General features: G+C 40.9%; 2 protein-coding genes across 2 annotated transcripts in view; one reads left to right on the plus strand and one right to left on the minus strand.

Annotated features, from left to right (window-relative positions):
- Nucleotides 1-17,865, plus strand: part of LOC113015838 (uncharacterized) — a 67,379-nt gene that overhangs the window by 28,410 nt on the left and 21,104 nt on the right. The window lies entirely within an intron of this gene.
- LOC113015839 (C-X-C chemokine receptor type 2-like) lies at nt 1,623-2,604 on the minus strand. The gene has a single exon (XM_026158192.1). It carries the CDS (start codon nt 2,602-2,604, stop codon nt 1,672-1,674), a length of 933 nt encoding a protein of 310 aa, XP_026013977.1. The 3' UTR covers nt 1,623-1,671.

Below are 17,865 nucleotides of genomic sequence, written 5' to 3' on the forward strand. Positions count from 1 at the left end.
AAGGATTCCATGACATTGCTCTGGAAAATAAACTTTGTGGATCTTGAACATGTGGCTTGTACATGTACATTAAACCCACACTTTTATTGAATATATTGTTTGCATTCATGCTGTACTCGTAAAATGACTCAGAGCAAAGGTGTCTAAATAATTTAAAAGCTTTCTTAGATGCATTTTTTCAGACTACCTTTAAGATTACCATAAAGACCATAAAACCACAAATACAGACGTGACTTTGGGGCCATTTGGTCACAACAGCATGGATGTACTGTTGACTTGGAGCTCATGTACAGACCAGTCAATGCAGAAATATCAGAATTCACAGAAACAGAAACGATACCAGTTCTTTCAATAGACCTACTTCATTTTATTACACACAAAGACAGAGGTTATACACAAATAAACAGTTGCAAAATCAAAATGGCAAAATATAACAGATCTAAAGACTGATCTGGATTACTCAGAAAGAAAAGAACAAAGAAAATCAAAGACACAACGATGATTTAACGCCCACATTTCATGTCCGCTTCACTTCTCTACTCTAAGCCCACATGGCATATAAACAAAAGCGATGCACTTACTTCCTAGAACTACTTTCTCTACTGACACCATTTTCTACGTCTGGGTACGGTTTTAGATTTAATATGTAATAACTTGCTCTATAACATGTTAATTAAATGAACCTTTAATTAATATACCAAAAACAAAACAGAAAAAACACACATCAAAATTATTAATACAACATTTTATCAACGTCGCTTTAAAATTGACAACAAATGCCTGCAGAGCCTGTTACAAGTATTTTCTAACAGTGTGCATTGAATCGGAAAAACAAACAAAACTAAAGTCAATGAAGAATTAAACTCACAAAATTATTTAAGTACACTTTGCTGTGCTCATTATCAGCTCTGCATTTAAGTAAATTGACTTGGTGTGATGATTTATCACACAGTGACCCTTTATGCAGTACCTCTGTTCATCCTCTGCCTGAAAACACATTTAGGGCAGGTGTCAAGTCTTTAAGTTCAAATAATGATCATTTGGGACTCTGCCGGGTTCAACATAGCCAATGGCTAGTAACAAAGTTTATCGGGAAGTTGACTGCGTGTGAGTGTGCGAATGACTTATTTGTTTCTGAAAATTCTGCATGATAAACACTTAAATCTTGTTTTTTCTCAATTTTTTTAATGTCACGTATTTGTCTATACAACTTCTTGGTCTTCATTGCCATCTGCTGGATAGTTTGTACAACTACAACTAGTGATGATGACAGTAATAAGCAAGAAGCACTCAGGGAGCCCAAACTTAAGCCAAGGCAGCTCACTCCCTGGGCAACATTTACTTTTAAGGGGATAGCGTTGTATTTTGTGTATGTCCATTTCCTTGTCTTTCTTCTTTTTACACATACTTTAAAATTTAAAGTGTGGTAAAAATAACAGATTTTGGGGTCAACTTGAAAGAAAGACTGATGTGAAATGTAAACGTGAGGTCAGAGGTCAAGTTTGAAATATTGAGAGACTTTATATAATCATTCCCAATATTTGCTACAAACAACGGCAGTAAGAAACATAGTTTAAATAGCATTATTATCACTATGACCTTCAGATCAATCTACTGACATGTTGACCTCCTGAATTTTGAGCGTCACATACTTTCCCGTCTGTCTTTTCTCTAAAAAAGCAGCTTCATCTTCTTCCTGAGCTTTTCTTCTGCAGCAACATAGAGGAATGGGTTGATGCAGCTGTGCAGCAGAGCCAGGCAGTGGGTTGCAACCAAGGCTGTGTTTAACGACCTCCTCGTATCACAGTCATGCTGTACCAAATCAGCCCTCAGCAGTATGTCTATCACCATGGTTATCTGGTATGGTGTCCAGAGGAGCAGAAACGCAACCACGATGGTTACGATCACCCGCATGGCTCGGTGCTTTTGGAAACCGTGAGTGAGCAGCAGCCGTGAAACAGTGATGCTGTAGCAGGAGATCATGACAATCGCAGGGACCAAAAAGCCAAAAACACGAATGAACCCCTGAATCGTGAGCCTCCATGCGGTAGAGATGTCAAAGCGAATGGAAAGAGTAGGCAGAGCAAGGGCACAACCGAGAACCCACACCACTGTGCAGAGGATCCTGCTGCACATCTTTTGGTGACTCTTCAGTGTCTCCCTGGCGCGCACAATCACAAGGTAACGATCGATGCTAATGCAGGTGAGGAAGATGATGCTGGTGTAGAAGTTCGCATCCATGACGATATGGAGGAGTTGGCAAAGGAAGTCTCCTAAGAGCCATCCTCGAGTTAGTGCTGCAACACAGAACTGAAGCGTTAAAGCCAGCAGTCCATCTGCTATGGTCAGTTGGAACAGGTACACATCTGATGGAGCCAAAATTTCTTGGCTGGTTCTGATCACCCATCCTACCAGCAGGTTTCCGAATATGGCCAATACAGAGATGACTGTGAAGATGACGCACAGGATCACAACTGCTGTAGGTTCCAAAGGTTCATATCCACATACTAAGGTATCTGGATCTGGAGAGAATGATTCTCTCGATTCGTTGTAATCATAGGAATAATTGTTCCGAAAGAAATCATCTTCAAAGACAAATGACATGGCTGTGGACAGAAAACAATGATATTTTAACCATAGCAATAAAAGCAACGGTTTAGCCAAAAGTAAATATACAAAAAACAAAAATCAAACAAACAGGAAGTGTATGCACAAAAATAAAGAGATGACAACACCAACTTCGGATCTTATCCTGAAAATGATCAAGACTTGACTTGACAGGCACAAGACATCGCAGCTCCTTTTTCATTTTGATGTTTTCATTTGCTTTGAAGTTTCTGATAGATGCTGATCAAACAATTTTAGGACCATGAACAGCACACACTGTTTTCAATGTGATCGCATGAGCTGTGCTCTAACACCCGTTTTACTGGTGAACCTACAAAATTCAGCTGCATGAGCTTTGACAATACGTGAGACATAGATTGAGCAGTTTAGTACATCTGGCCCCAAGTCTAATTGTTTGTCTAACCCTCAAAAAGACACAAAACCAAGATGCTGATTTTGATGGACCCCAAATTCTAACACACATCAACACTATCATGGCTTAGGTGGGCATTTGGTGATGCCAGGAGGAGTAAAAAGAAGACAGGTGACAAGGCCCTGCTTACCTACTCACCTGTGTGCAGCAGACTATTGAAAATCCAAAAAGGACACAAGAAAAACAGCAAAGAGAACAAAAGCACAATAAACCCTGATTTCTCTGTGACGTCCTTTTTTGTATTATACCAAGTAGAATTCGTGCAGATAGCAACAGCTTTGCAAACACATTTCCTGTTTCTGCCATATGTGTGAATCAGGTAAGACTGAGGAACCAAACGGCGAAACTAAGTTACAAAAATATTGCTAAGTTACAACATACAAAATCTAAACTGTGAGGAACTCCAAACCAAACTAACTGGGAGGACACACAGCTGGAGAGAGAGATCATAACAACATCTTTGTCACAAATTTGTGGGGTTAAAGTGGATGAAGGTCATAGTAGACTACAGGAGGTCCAGTAGGATCTGACTTGATTCGTATTGCTGCTAACCCCACTCACTCGGGTTCATACTGCTGCCATCTAGGAAATGGTAAAGTATTTCTTTTATTTATGACATTTATTTATTATGTTTCTATAAGTAAATCAACATGAGGCCATTGCTCACACGACATAAACCCTGCATGTGAACAAATTCATAATATGACTCTGAGCAAAGGCGTGCTGTCCACACATCACACTGTGGATGAAGCTTTATTCATGGTGTGAACACCACACCCTAGCAATGTATGTGCTGCAGAAAAAGTCACAAAGGTGTGAACTGCAATTGTGAGAAGTCCCGTTTATTTACAAGTGAATGTTACACCTCAAAGAGACACCAGAGGCAAAACACATATGAGATATAAACTCAGTGCAAAGTACATCAGAATTATTTGTATTGAAATACGATTTAAATGATTAAATAAGAATAATCCTTATATTTTTACCCAATGTATCTATCAAAAAAGATTTGTTAACTACATCTTTTGCCAACATCACCTGAAACAACAAAGAGAAATGAGCCACATGACAGATCAGCATGGCACGTGTAAGTGTAGCCCAGTGGCAAACAGATGGAATTAGAGACTGTTTATTGTAATTATTATTAAAGGTTTTTATTCTGTTCAGTTAAAAGCACTCATGATTGGAGAGAGACTCTAAAGAAAAAAATCCAAATTATTTTGTATGGAATTGCATTATTTGTGTTATTTATTTATTTTTGTTTCTCAAAGGTTATTTTTTTGACCTGGATGAAAATGCAGTCCAACCAATGGGATTGTTTGTCCCGCCTTATGTTTTCATGTTTGGTTGCGCTGCTAAGGCTGCTTAGACACACGCGCCATAGCTGTACCTGTGGGGAAAACGTGGTAGCTGTTGAAACAGCGAAGCTTTTGGTGTCTGGTTGATTAGCCGCCAGATTTGGATAGCCGAAGCTAGTTTTATGAATACGAAGTGCTTTGCACTGGTGAGTAACGAAACTGTTAAAGCCACTGATCGGCATCCTGAAATGTTAATGTTGTTTGTTTAAAAAAAACAAACGCTAATGGTGACGGTGCTATGCAAGTAGCTAGCGAGTGTGCTAAACGCTCACTCCCGTTGTTAAGCGTTAGTTGAGAACTTATTAGCTGTTGTTAGGTTAAGGAAAAAACAGTATGTCTATCTGATGTATTGAAATGTTTTATTGTGTTACTTTTATTCATCACTGTTGTTACTTGACATTGAGCAGAGTATATTAAGGTTGCTGCTTTTAATGAGCAGTGTGAATTGCTTTAATGATTGGTGATAGCTACATTGCCATGTAATGAAAACATTTAGAATTTGATTAGTTGTACAACATTAGAAATTGAAACGCATTTTGTTCATGATTTATACTTTATTTATGACCTCACTCTTAGGTCAGGTTTTTTTGAGTTGGAGAAAGGAGCCGAGACTCCTCGGAGAACATTGGATTACAGACTTTGTGGAAATCCGCAGAAGAGGAATAATTTTCCATTGCAATGGATGGCGAGCCACAGCCCATTTGGGATTGAATCTGGAAGTCTGGTTGCCTGAACTGTGGTAGGACAAAACAGTGCAAACCATACATCGATCGTGGACTGAACTCACACCAATAACTCACCAGATCACCAAACAGGCCTGGGGCCTGTTCTTCGTACGTCGCTTACTACATCCAAGATCAAATGACACATCCAAGACCAAACCATCGCGCTAACCGTGAGCTCGCTAATCCGGTTCCCCGAACACGCCTGCTGTTGACGATTAGTACAGCTGGACGCAGTAATGTGACATCACTGGGTGTCGTAAAAGGGGCTACGCATCGATAGTAGAAACATTGATCGGCAACCCGCTGATTGGTCGGCGAAAATGTCGAAGGGGCGCGCTCGGTATTTTCCGGCAGCAGAGCAAGAACTCTTGAGTGCGGGATTTTAGGAGTTTCAGAGTTTAATTAAAACGCAAGAGAACACTGCAAAGGCTGCAAAAGCAAGGAGAGAGGGCTGGCAGAAAGTTGCTGACAAATCAAACTCATAGGTAATTTAATAATAATAATAATAATGGATTGGGTTTATATAGCGCTTTCCAAGGCACCCAAAGCGCTGTACGATACCACTATTCATTCACTCCCACATTCACACACTGGTGGAGGCAGCTACGGTTGTAGCCAGGCTGCCATATCGCGCCATCGGCCCCTCTGGCCAACACCAGTAGGCGGTAGGGTAGATCTATCATATGACACTATATTGTCCAATATCATATGGCATTATATTATATTATAATATGTTATATTATATCCCCTTTCACATTAGAGCCACAACAGGACCCACAAGAACATGGGAACAAGTAAAAGTTAAATATAAGAATATTCTACAGAATGGTAATATTTATCTCTTAGATTGCTTTTCGTCTCTTGGCAAGGTAATACTGGCCTGTAATACTCTGTTAGTTTGTTCATAACAGCAACCAAGAAAAGGGCAGAGGAAAAAAAAGACAGGTGGTGGTCCTGCACCCCCTCGTCAACAAGTTGGTTAAGTAAATAATACCCTCACGGGAATATCGATATCTCTCAATGAGCACACTGTCGCGCTGAGCTAAAGGATCCTGTCTGTCCCGCAATATACGCTGAATTCTGAGGACTCTCCTTATCAATCTTGCACCTTCACAATGGGTTGGTCGCGTATACGGACAGGACATGGCTGCGACAGGCTTCCCAAATCCACCTTCGCTTTTATAGCTGTGGTCTCTCATCTTGATTACACGAAGTAATTTACAATTACTACTCTGAAATATGAATTACATCTGTAATAATCACATACATGTAATAGAATGTTAATAGTACATTTCCCTTTTTTAGGAAATGACCTGTATGTATCTGTGTGACATCAATAAAAGGATCAAGTGCTGCATTATCTTTAGTTACATTGATGTTATTTGTTTATGGTGAAACAGTGGTGGGATATCGCTGTTGCTTTCGTATAAATGAAGTGGACATACCTGCGTGGCCGCGATCTAATCCTGTTTACATAAAGTGAACCTGCTCCCGAGCAGGTTTACGCTTACGGCTCTGTTGCTATGACAGCAAGTCCCGGATGAGCTTCGGGGAACCGAACGATCACGCGAAATCGTCAACAATCTAATCCAGCTAACTTACTTAGCGAGGTACGAAGAACAGGCCCCTGATCTGGATCCTATTGACACTTTAAAAGACCCGGGTCTAACATTCTTTTCTTTTTATTTTGGGTATCTGTGCGCGCACACACAATTTTGGTTGTTATTGTAAATGCAATACAGTGCACAAATTTCAAATATAGTTGAACCATTGCTTCATCATTTGCAGTTGTGGTTTCATCCTCTGGGCTCCTGTCGTTCCTGAAATCTTCTGATTTGCCCATTGTTTATATATTTTGTTACATACTGGTTACATAAGTCTGTCTACAGAGACGAGATCTTGCGAGCTGTCTTTGCATTCAGACTTCACATGTTGTCCAGTTTCAGTTAGGGAGACTGAAAACCATTTTTTGAGGATAAATCATCATGGAAGAAGATATCATTCGGAGTTCTGTACTATATCCTCAGAGAAAGAGAAAGAAAGAAACAGAAAAGGTTGTTTGCAGCAGCAAAAACTTGGAAAACCTGGATAGTGAGTTTCCTCGAGCTGTACAGGTTTGCTGTTTTTATATTCCAGTTTACCATATTTCTTCACCTGACTGCTGAGTGGTCAGTTGCTTAACCTGCAGTGGTTCAGGCACAGTTGATCGTCTGAGTGAAATTTTCTGAAGTTGGTTAATAGTTAGGGGAACATTATTAGAAAGTATGTGATATGTATGCAAAATTTCCATACTCCCACAATAAATGTCACACGAGCTTCACCTCTGTGTGCAATTTAGTACAGCAGCAGAAAAAAGTGTGTGAAAATGTTAATTGGTCATAAAATTGGATCTGACCTTGATCTGTGACAATTATGAACCAAATTGACATCCTTATCCAAATAACACATAAAATAATGAAGATATCTTTGCCACTTTATTTGGCACATCATTAGATGCTCCCAGTTTGGTAAAAAAATAAAAAATGAACAAACAAAAATAAAAACCCACCAAAAGACTGATGTCTAAACAAAGGCTAAACAAATAAAATGATATCAAACACTGAATCAAAAAGAACTTTTTATTCATCTCCATTGTTGGATGATTTCAGTGGATCTCAAAATCGAATGATCACATCAATACAGGTGTGAATTAGAGACTTGCACTATCCAGTTATGGTAGCTAAAACCATAATTGGATAACTCAAAGACTCGACTCACTGTCCACCTTAGAGGATCAATGGTTAGAGACAGCTGACACATACAGGTGATGAAGCCTCTGGCTGAATGGGATGAATACCTCACTACTTGCCTCTAAACACCAGATTTACCTTTTTGCCTCCTGTTGAACATTAATATCTAGAGGAGGAGAGATGAAGGAAAGGAGCTTTGCTCTGCCAGCGGGTCAGAGGGACCTACTTAAGTTCCATTACAATCAAGCAAAAGCAAAGTGGTAAATGCAGCTGAGGATCAACCAAAACGCGAACGACAAAAAGAGCCACAACAACAAAAGGATAAATGAATAAATTTCTATGTCGGCCCTATTATACCACACTCCTTACAGTACTGCCTTATCATCAGTGACATCAGTACAAATACAGCAACAGCGTAGCAGCCACACTTCCTGTTCACTTCACAACTCTAATTTGAGCACAGATATGACATATACACAAAAACCACAAAAGCACTGCTACAGAGATGTGACTGTCAACAAAGAAAATATGTTGGCTTCCTAGAACAACTTTCTTTGCTCACACAAAAACATTTTCTATGTCTGTGTATAGTTTTATCATGCTTAGTTTAACACTTAATCACAACGTTGTAGCTAAGAGACAGCTCTTCACTGAGACGTTAATATATCTAAGACAGTCATGCATTTTAATTTCGAGCTGAAGATTTTTGTGTTTCTTTTTACTTGATCTCACTCTCCAGTCATCTAACTCCCTGCCATCCTAGTTACTGACATTGTCAGGACTATTTCTCCACATGATTTGAGTGACTGTCTCAGTCAGAGCTTCATCATCCCTCAGCCTATAATGTTGTAGGCTAAACAAGAGGCACATAAAATGCATTGAATTTTAGATAATGATAAGTTTCCTTTTAGGAAGAAGAAGGTTATATCATTAATAAGACGAACACGGGCCACATAAAGTTTTAGTCTGACCTCTCCACATAGACAAAAACATTTGTATGATTTTCTTTGCCTTTTAAGTCTGTTTCATGCAGCTGTGTTATAGTTATGTTTATCATTTATTTCATTCAGCTGAATTTTGTTGAACTCAACCCAGTTTTTGCCCTTTTAATTTCATATGTAGTACAAGCCCTTGTTACAAACACAATATCTTTAAATAACTGCTTCAAACAGCATCTCAGGTTTGCACAGTTTAGGGGTCACACATATGGAAACTGACTGCTTCCATCCTGCCTGTCTGTGAGAAGAGTTCCAGCTTCCATCTTCTAGGGTTTAGTTTTCAGCATCTCACCTGCTCCTCCTCCCACGGCAATCAGCAGGAGGCTTTTTAAACCAGCACCGCATGCCAGTGTTCGCCAGCTTGTCCTGCTACCATCACTGGTAACTTGGCCTCCTCGTGTTCAGCTTCATGCTCGTCAGTTCTGTGTCTAATGTTGCCTCTCTGTCTGCAGCTCCATTAGATTCTCCTCCTGCCGTGCTTTCTCTCCAGCACTGGTTCTGGTCACTTCCAACACTACAGTCAGTGCACAAACCAAAGGTTCCATACTCACGCTGCTCACCTGCCTGCCCTCCTGCCCATCGTGACTCTCCTGGATTCCTCCTCTTGACTCCCAGAAACTTAACCCTGTCCTGTCACTGTGCTTGCCCCACAGCACACCCTCACGGCCCATTCCATGTCAATCCATGCTCACCTCTGGCCACTCTCTCGCTGTCCTGCTCAGTAACCTCTCTCTCCTGTTCTCATTGCTCTCAACGTGTTCATTCTCTGGCTACAGCCTTCTTCCGCTCTAGGTTCCCCATTAACATTTTAAGTCATATTCTAGTTTTTGAGTTCACATTTTGTAAATAAATCTTGTAAATAGTTCAGCATGTATTGAGTGTACTTTTGGGTCCAAATCTCACACATACCACTGGTTCTTGATAGATATAACCCATAGGGCTGCTCAATTAATCGAATTTTAATCACGATTACGATCTGGGCTTTCAACGATCATTAAAAATGACTGAGCCAATTATTAGCCCCTCCCTTGTTTATCCGCGACACCTTAAAGGCCGGTCCGTGTAAATATTGTCGGGCATAAACCGTCCGTGGCGCAAAAAAGGTTGGAGACCGCTGATTAAGAGGACCCGAGGGAAGCTCGGAAAGCTAAGCAGAAGTTATTTGGAGAGGAGAGTGACTGCCGTTGGTTGAAAAGAGAGGTTAAAAACAAAAAACTTCAGTGGTGTTGCACACTATTTTATATTATTTTTTTAAAGTCATTGTTAACCCTTTAAAGCCGGTCAGAGCAGCACGCTCCGTTTGGTGTAACTATTTTTAAATCCCTGTAGAATCTGGACCGCGTAAGCTAGCGCAATAATTTGTTTTGCATATGAAACCGGATGTAAGCCCCACTTACATCTGATGCCATCAGCTTGTCCTCGGTCACGGTTTCCTTCCACATAAAGCTTTGCAAAAATTGCATAAAAAGCGCTTGCAGGAACAAAAACATAATATTCCAGAAACACGCTTTGCCGATCCGATCAGCTGTTCGTAACACTTCCCACAGTGAAACAGAAGTCAGCGCGAACTATCACATGTCCGCCATTTCCTGGCCGAAACCGGAAGTGACATCATTTTCGCGGAAATGTAGTTTTTTACTTGTAGGCCTTAAAAGCCTATACTGGTCATGTTTGACTTTTCTGAATAGTTTCTGAGATGCTTAGAACTCGAATTGCACTGCTGGAAATAGTTTATTTTGATGCACCTGCTGTTTTCTTTGCAAATTTGCATCATAGGATTGTTTTTTCGTTTTTCCTGCAGTATATAAAAATTGATGTATCTCCAAAATAAAACTATGAACACACTCAAAATAAATTTCCTGTTGTTGTAAACTATTTTTTGCAACTTTTTTGTATTTAAAGTTTTGAGACATAAACCTCTTAAATTTCTCCAAGTAATATATGTAAAAAAAACAAACAAAAACGATTTTCAATTTTTTTTTGTAGTTTATTGCACTTTTTTGCAATTAATGTAGTTACTATGGACTTAATGCATACATATTATTAAAATATGGGCTATAACAGTTGTATAGCAACTTGAAATGCTCCCATAAATGGCACTACAACATGTAAAAAAATAATATAAGCTCTGGCGGACTTGGTTCTATAGTAGGTCTTAAAGGGTTAAATAAATATCGTCAAATAATCGAGATCTCAATTTCAGTGAAAATAATCGTGATTATCATTTTTGCCATAATCGAGCAGCCCTAATAACCCATATGGAAAAGATATCTATAAATCTGATAAAGTTTGCGTCTGTCTTGTGTGAAACTTGTTTGAAAAGCATACAAGAGTGAAAACAGATATAAGATCCTTTGAAAAATTATATAATGAAACTTGTATGTTTTGGATACTTACTAAAACAATATATGAAAGTAATGAGAAAGTGGCCACTTTCATGAGTAAATCATATAAGCCTGATATGATTCACTATATGAAGTAGGCCGCATCTTATGCAAGTCTTTATATGTATTTTCTATTTCTTTTCCATATGGGAATCCACAAACTTTTAGATTTGCAAGCAGTCAAAGAGAGACATGGAGGAAAGAAATCAGAACGTCAAAGTAAATGAATGCACCTGAATGAGGGAGTGGCCTTGGAGCTAGTGTAGATGACTGACAGGAGCAGAGCAAGCAGATATATTGTTGTACAGAGCTGAACTTGGAGGAAGATCGAGGGCAGCAAAATTGGAACAAAGAATGTAGAAAGAGTATATTGCCTGACTTCCAGTATGAACTATTATGAAGTAATGTATTATTTTGCATTAATAATAAAATAGTACTTGTATTAGAGACCATACCAAGTGCTGTAAGCTTTTTCACTTGTATCTACAAACTGCAGAGGGCACAACTGCTCATTGAGGAGTTACAGATAAGGCCACGGAAAATCACCGCTTTATCAGTGACAGCACTGTGATGGCGGACCAATTGCAGGCTGATGGGTGGCCATAAAGATATCTCCTGCCTGTGATGTGAATGATGGAACCATGAGTTGTAACGCCCCTTAGTGGCATTTAAGAAAACCAGTGGTATGTTCTGGTATTCCAGAAGCCGCTGGAGAGGACGCGGAGACCACGGTAAAAAGCTTCATCAAAACCCACCTGAAGCTGCCGGAGGACACGGTGAAGAACATCGTCTTCGATCGGGTACATCGCCTCGGCCCCATTCGGGCTACGGCCGGGAGACCACGTCCTATCGTGGCCAAATTCAGCCACTTCAAACAAAAGCAACATGTGAAAAGCCGCGACAGGGAATTAAAAGGAACGGACTTCAGCGTGAACGACCAGTTCCCCAAAGAGATCTTGGAACGACGCAGGGTCCTCTTCCCAATCCGACGCGGCTTCATCCAGAAGGGCTCCCGCGCTGTCATCGCTGTGGACCGGCTGTACGTGGACGGACAGCTCCACCGCGACCCCAACATCACTCCGTGGCTGTATTAACCTCACACCAGATAAGAATCAGCTACACCCTTTCCCTATCCACTCACACTAACTTGCATTAACATCTGTTTAACTTACCAGTATCAAATCGCATCTTAAAGTGTGATTTCATAGCAGAATTAACACCGTCACTCTCCGTCAGTGATTTAACTCATTCACTGCCAGCCATTTTCAAACGTATGCTTTCAATTGACGTCTATAGACGTCAATGGCAGTGAATGAGTTAATTGGAATGTTTACGTTTTGTTTTTTTTCTTCTCGTTTTTTTCCTCCTCTCTTTTCCCCCTCTTGGTTTTATGCTGCTCACCCTTGTCATTGGTTTCTTTCTTTATTTCTTTCACTGCCTCGATCACCTGCTTCGACACTCATCCACAAACAACATCCTTTATTTCGACACATACGCACCATGCCCTCAACGGCAGCACATTTACATCAGTCAGACAGCGCACACAGTCGTTTAGGATACACACACTTAAGCCAAGCCTACTCATATTAGTAACTATGCAAACACATAGTCAGACTCAGGGAGCATCTCGCCACACATTTTTTCTCTCTCTCCTTCTCTTTATTTATGAACAAGTGATGTATTCTCTCCACCTGTCTAAGCGACACACACAGCATACATCCCTAGTTATACACAAACATCTATGGGTACACTGAGGTTCATTACATGGAATATAAATGTAAAGCTGGCTCCAGAGAAAAGAGGTTAAAAATATTTAACCAACTCAAAAAACTACAGGCAGATCTTGTCCTTTTACAAGAGATCCACAGACCTCTTAGAGACACAACAGAAGGAGTCTGAGACAGCAAGCAGAGAAGGGAGCAACAGACAGAACAACAGCATCATCCCTTATGTAGCAGGTTTATCAGAGAAACTCAGGAGAGTCTTCTCCAAGCACGACATCCCAGTGTACTTCAGACCCAGCAACACACTCAGACACAAACTGGTTCATCCCAAACACAATCTTAACAATGTGCTGTATGCTGTACAGTGCAGCGAGGAATGCCCAGACCTCTACATTGGAGAGACCAAACAGCCACGTCATAAACGCACAACATAGAAGAGCCACCTCCACAGGACAAGACTCGGCTGTCTATCTGCATCATCTGCATCTAAAGGTGAAAGGTCACTCTTGAAAGGATGAAAGGATGCCGATGTTCTAATTTTAGACAGAGAAGACAGATGGTTTGAAAGAGGAGTGAAAGAAGCATCTATGTTCACTGTGAACGGCCATGTTTGAACAGAGGCGGAGCTTACGACACCAACTGTCTGCCACCTACAATGCAGTCTGAGATCCTTCCCAGACGCCTCAACACCCACTCACAATCAGGTGACCTCAGCAGGTCACATGATAGGCTGAGGCAAGTCACACCTGTGATGGTAATGACCCACGCCATGTTTCACATGTTGGTTATGTGATGAGTCACATGACCAGTAGTCTGTCAATAACCCTCAGCACCACCTCCAAGGTGACGGCCCCTCCAGGAGTCACACACCTGAGACTCTCCAGGTATCACATGAGAGCAGAAACATCTTCCAAGAACCAACAAAGATCCTTCTTTAAGGTTTTACTACGCTGTCACCATCTTGAAGTCCAGGCTGGTGGAGCTTCTCTGGTTTTCCCAGCTGGAAATCTGACTTCCCAGTTAAGCTGGAATGAAGCATGTGTGCTGCTGGTTCAATGACTGCTCATAGGCTCTGATACACAAACACAGGATCTACCACTAATCACATCACACTCATAAAAGCATGACTACAATTTCATAGTTTTTATTATGTTTTTTTTTTTTTTTACTGATTAAACAATAAAAGTAAAACAAAAATATCACAAAGCAGATTCCCACTGATATCAACTCTGCCATTGTTACTACTTAAATGTTTATCATAGTAGATTGTGATGGTTTCAACATAGACAATTAAAAAGATGTGAAAAAGTCACATTTTCCTTCTTTTCTCATCAGTACATGAGCATTTACATCATAAATCACATTTATAAAAGGTTATGTCAGATCTCAAATTAATGAAAGGTGATGATACTACTCTTAATTTATTGAGGCTCTTCCATAACTCAGATTATGTTATTAATCTGTGGCAGATCTTATTACTGCCTCATGAATCAGATTTTAACAGGATGTGTTTCTATTTACAGTTTTTGCCCACTGCTTGAACACATTTTGCAAAACCCCGCTCGCTGTGCCAAAACTGTACACACAAGTACACATGACACAACACTGGGAAATATACTATTCACATCTGTGCCAAATTGGAACTCTACTCCCAAAACCTAAACTCTGCTGTCAAAACCTAACATTCCTTTGTCAAAATGTAACTCTGTTGACAAAATGACACATACCTGCACCATATGCAAACACTCACAGATCAGGGGGAACACACTAGTCTGCTGTACATAAAACACTGCAGTCCTTGATTCCCATTGTTTATTCAGAAGGCACATTTACAGGAGACACATTTCCAAACAACCATAAACGCAAATAGACCTACTCAATACTGTACATTGCAGTACCATGAATACAGGTACAGCAAATAAAACAACAACAACACAATAGTACTGCAATAGAAAAAACACTATACTGTAAACACAAAAAACCATGACAATTGTGCATAAGTGGGCTCATGGATCCCGCCGTCTGTTGGGGTCTGGCCACAGGACCTCATCAACATCGCAAGCAATGTCCTCTCCCGCTAGGCACCGGGGTAAATATCCTCTTGCTCTCCCTCCATCCATGCTTGCAAAGTTCTTGGAATGGCTACGCTGAGGGCTTTTTGTAGTTGGCTAATTGGTGTTCGGTTTTGCAAGTAGGTGCCTTCAGGTGTGTATTTGAGTGGTTGCAATTACCCGATGTGTTTTGTATTTTGGATACATGTGTTTTCCGAATGGCACCCTGAGATTTCATTTTGTGAGCGAAGTGTCTTATGTATGAAATAGAGTGTAGCATGCAGGACCATGTGTGTTGCATGAGGGAGTAGGTGTGTTGCATAATTGGTACTGGGGTGCAAAGCAGCGCTTTTGTTTAAGGTAGGGGTACATGTGTTTGAGGTATGGTAACAACAGCTTCACGTTGTGTTACTTTAGTCTAAGCATGGGTTTATAGTGTTCAAGCAACGGGCAAAAACTGTAAAACATATTTTAAATAGAAACGCTTTTATAATTTCACCATAATAAAGTTCACTTCCTGCATGAAGGTGATCAGGTGTCTGAAAAGGGCTGGGAAAATCATCAAAGACCCCAGTCACCCATCACATGGACTCTTCACCCTCCTGCCCTCTGGGAGGCGCTACAGGAGCCTCCGGACTAAGACCACCAGGTACCGGAACAGCTTCTTCCCCACAGCTGTCAGACTCCTGAACTCTGCCTCCTGACATCTGACCCACGTTAACTCATGGACTGGACATACACACCCCCACAATGGACAACTGTACCCTCAAACACACAATAATAACATGGAGTGAACCACCACTCACAACCACTAGCACTTTATATAGCCTCTGTAGAAACTATCTACACCCTCACTTATCTTACAGTTTTTGCCCGTTGCTTGAACACATTTGGCAAAACGTCGCTCATTGTGCCAAAACTCTAAACACAAGTAAACACGACACAACACTGGGAAATATACCATACACATCTGTGCCAAAATGAAACTCCACTCCCAAAACCTAAACTCTGCTGTCAAAACCTAACATTCCTCTGTCAAAATGTAACTCTGTTGACAAAATGACACATACTTGCATCATATGCAAACACTTACAGATCAGGGGGAACACACTAGTCTTCTTTACATAAAACACTGCAGTCCTTGATTTCCATTGTGTATTCAGAAGGCACATTTACAGGAGACACATTTCCAAACAACCAAAAACGCAAATAGACCTACTCAATAGTGTACATCGCAGTACCATGAATTCAGATAAAGCAAAAAAAACAAAAACAAAAAAACCCCATAATACAGTAATAGAAAAAACACTATACTGTAAACAAAAAATCATGACAATTGTGCATACGTGGGCTCATGGATCCCGCCGTCTGTTGGGGTCTGGCCACAGGACCTCATCAACATCGCAAGCAATGTCTTCTCCCGCTAGGCACTGGGGAAAATATCCTCTTCCATGTCAAAACCATCCATGCTGTCACCTGAATGTCGCCGCATTGCTCAGGTCGAATCCAGCTTCATCAATGAAAATGTATTCATGAGGCTGTGCAGCTCCATCCATGGCCAAGATTCTCTGAAAAAAAGGGGAACATATCACTGTACTACAGTGCTACACATACAGCACCCTCACCCCATCACACAGGTACCTGTGTAGCTCTCAGAATAGATCCATGTGGTACTGATATGGTACATATTCAGCTGCTACTGGACTTCACCAATACTCTATTGTAAATGTAAGGGACAGTTACACGTACCCGTACATATTCAGCTCGAAGTCCTTTGACCCTGTCACTGTTCCTCTCGAATGGGACTCTGTAGAGCTGCTTCATGGTGATGCTGTGTTTACCCAAGATGCGTCTGATGGTGGTGATGCTCACATGGTCTATGTTGCTGAACACTCGCCTGTCTGCAAGTATTTTCCGTCGTAGCTGGTGGAGACGGATGGCATTGTCTGCCCTCACTAGGTCCACAACAGCAAGTTCCTGCCGTTGTGTGAACAGGCGTTGGCGTCCTCCCCCAGAAGGTCTTCGAGTCATTCTAGAGAAATACAACCACATATTGTCATCGGTTTGCTTATTTTTCTTACAGTACTTCACTGTATATACTGTATCATCCACTGTACAACACTGTACTTCAATATAAGTAATCATGGTATGTTTCACAGAAACTACCACTTTGGCTGCAAAAGGAGCATTAGCACCCCGTACACTTGATATGGTAATGTGATATACTGTAGAACAGTGCTATAAAACCATCTGAGTAGAGCAGAAGGTATGGAGGTGAAGACATACCTGTTTTCTAGTCGGAATGTTCGTATTACAGATGCCACTGTGAAGCGGCTTAGATGTGGGTGGACTCTCTGCCCAGCTTCCCTCATAGTCAGGCCGTGGTTGATGACATGGTCCACCAAAGTTGCTCTTATTTCATCAGAAATATGGGTCCGTGCATGGCCTCTTCGGCCTTCTCCTCCTCTTCCTCCTCCTCCTCTACCTCTTCCTCTTCCTCTTCCTCTTGCTCTCCCTCCATCCATGCTTGCAAAGTTCTTGAAATGGCTACGCTGAGGGCTTTTTGTAGTTGGCTAATTGGTGTTCGGTTTTGCAAGTACGTGCCTTCAGGTGTGTATTTGAGTGGTTGCAATTATCCGATGTGTTTTGTATTTTGGATACATGTGTTTTCCGAATGGCACCCTGAGATTTCATTTTGTGAGCGAAGTGTCTTATGTATGAAATAGAGTGTAGCATGCAGGACCATGTGTGTTGCATAAAGGAGTAGGTGTGTTGCATAAAGGGGTAGGTGTGTTGCATAAAGGAGTAGGAGTGTTGCATAATTGGTACTGGGGTGCAAAGCAGCGCTTTTGTTTA

The sequence above is a fragment of the Astatotilapia calliptera genome, chromosome 23, assembly GCF_900246225.1.
Source record: "Astatotilapia calliptera chromosome 23, fAstCal1.2, whole genome shotgun sequence".
Lineage (NCBI taxonomy): Eukaryota > Metazoa > Chordata > Actinopteri > Cichliformes > Cichlidae > Astatotilapia > Astatotilapia calliptera.

Coding starts and splice junctions, on each gene's coding strand:
- LOC113015839 (XM_026158192.1), bottom strand. CDS start 2,604: ATGTCATTTGTCTTTGAAGATGATTTCTTTCGGAACAATTATTCCTAT.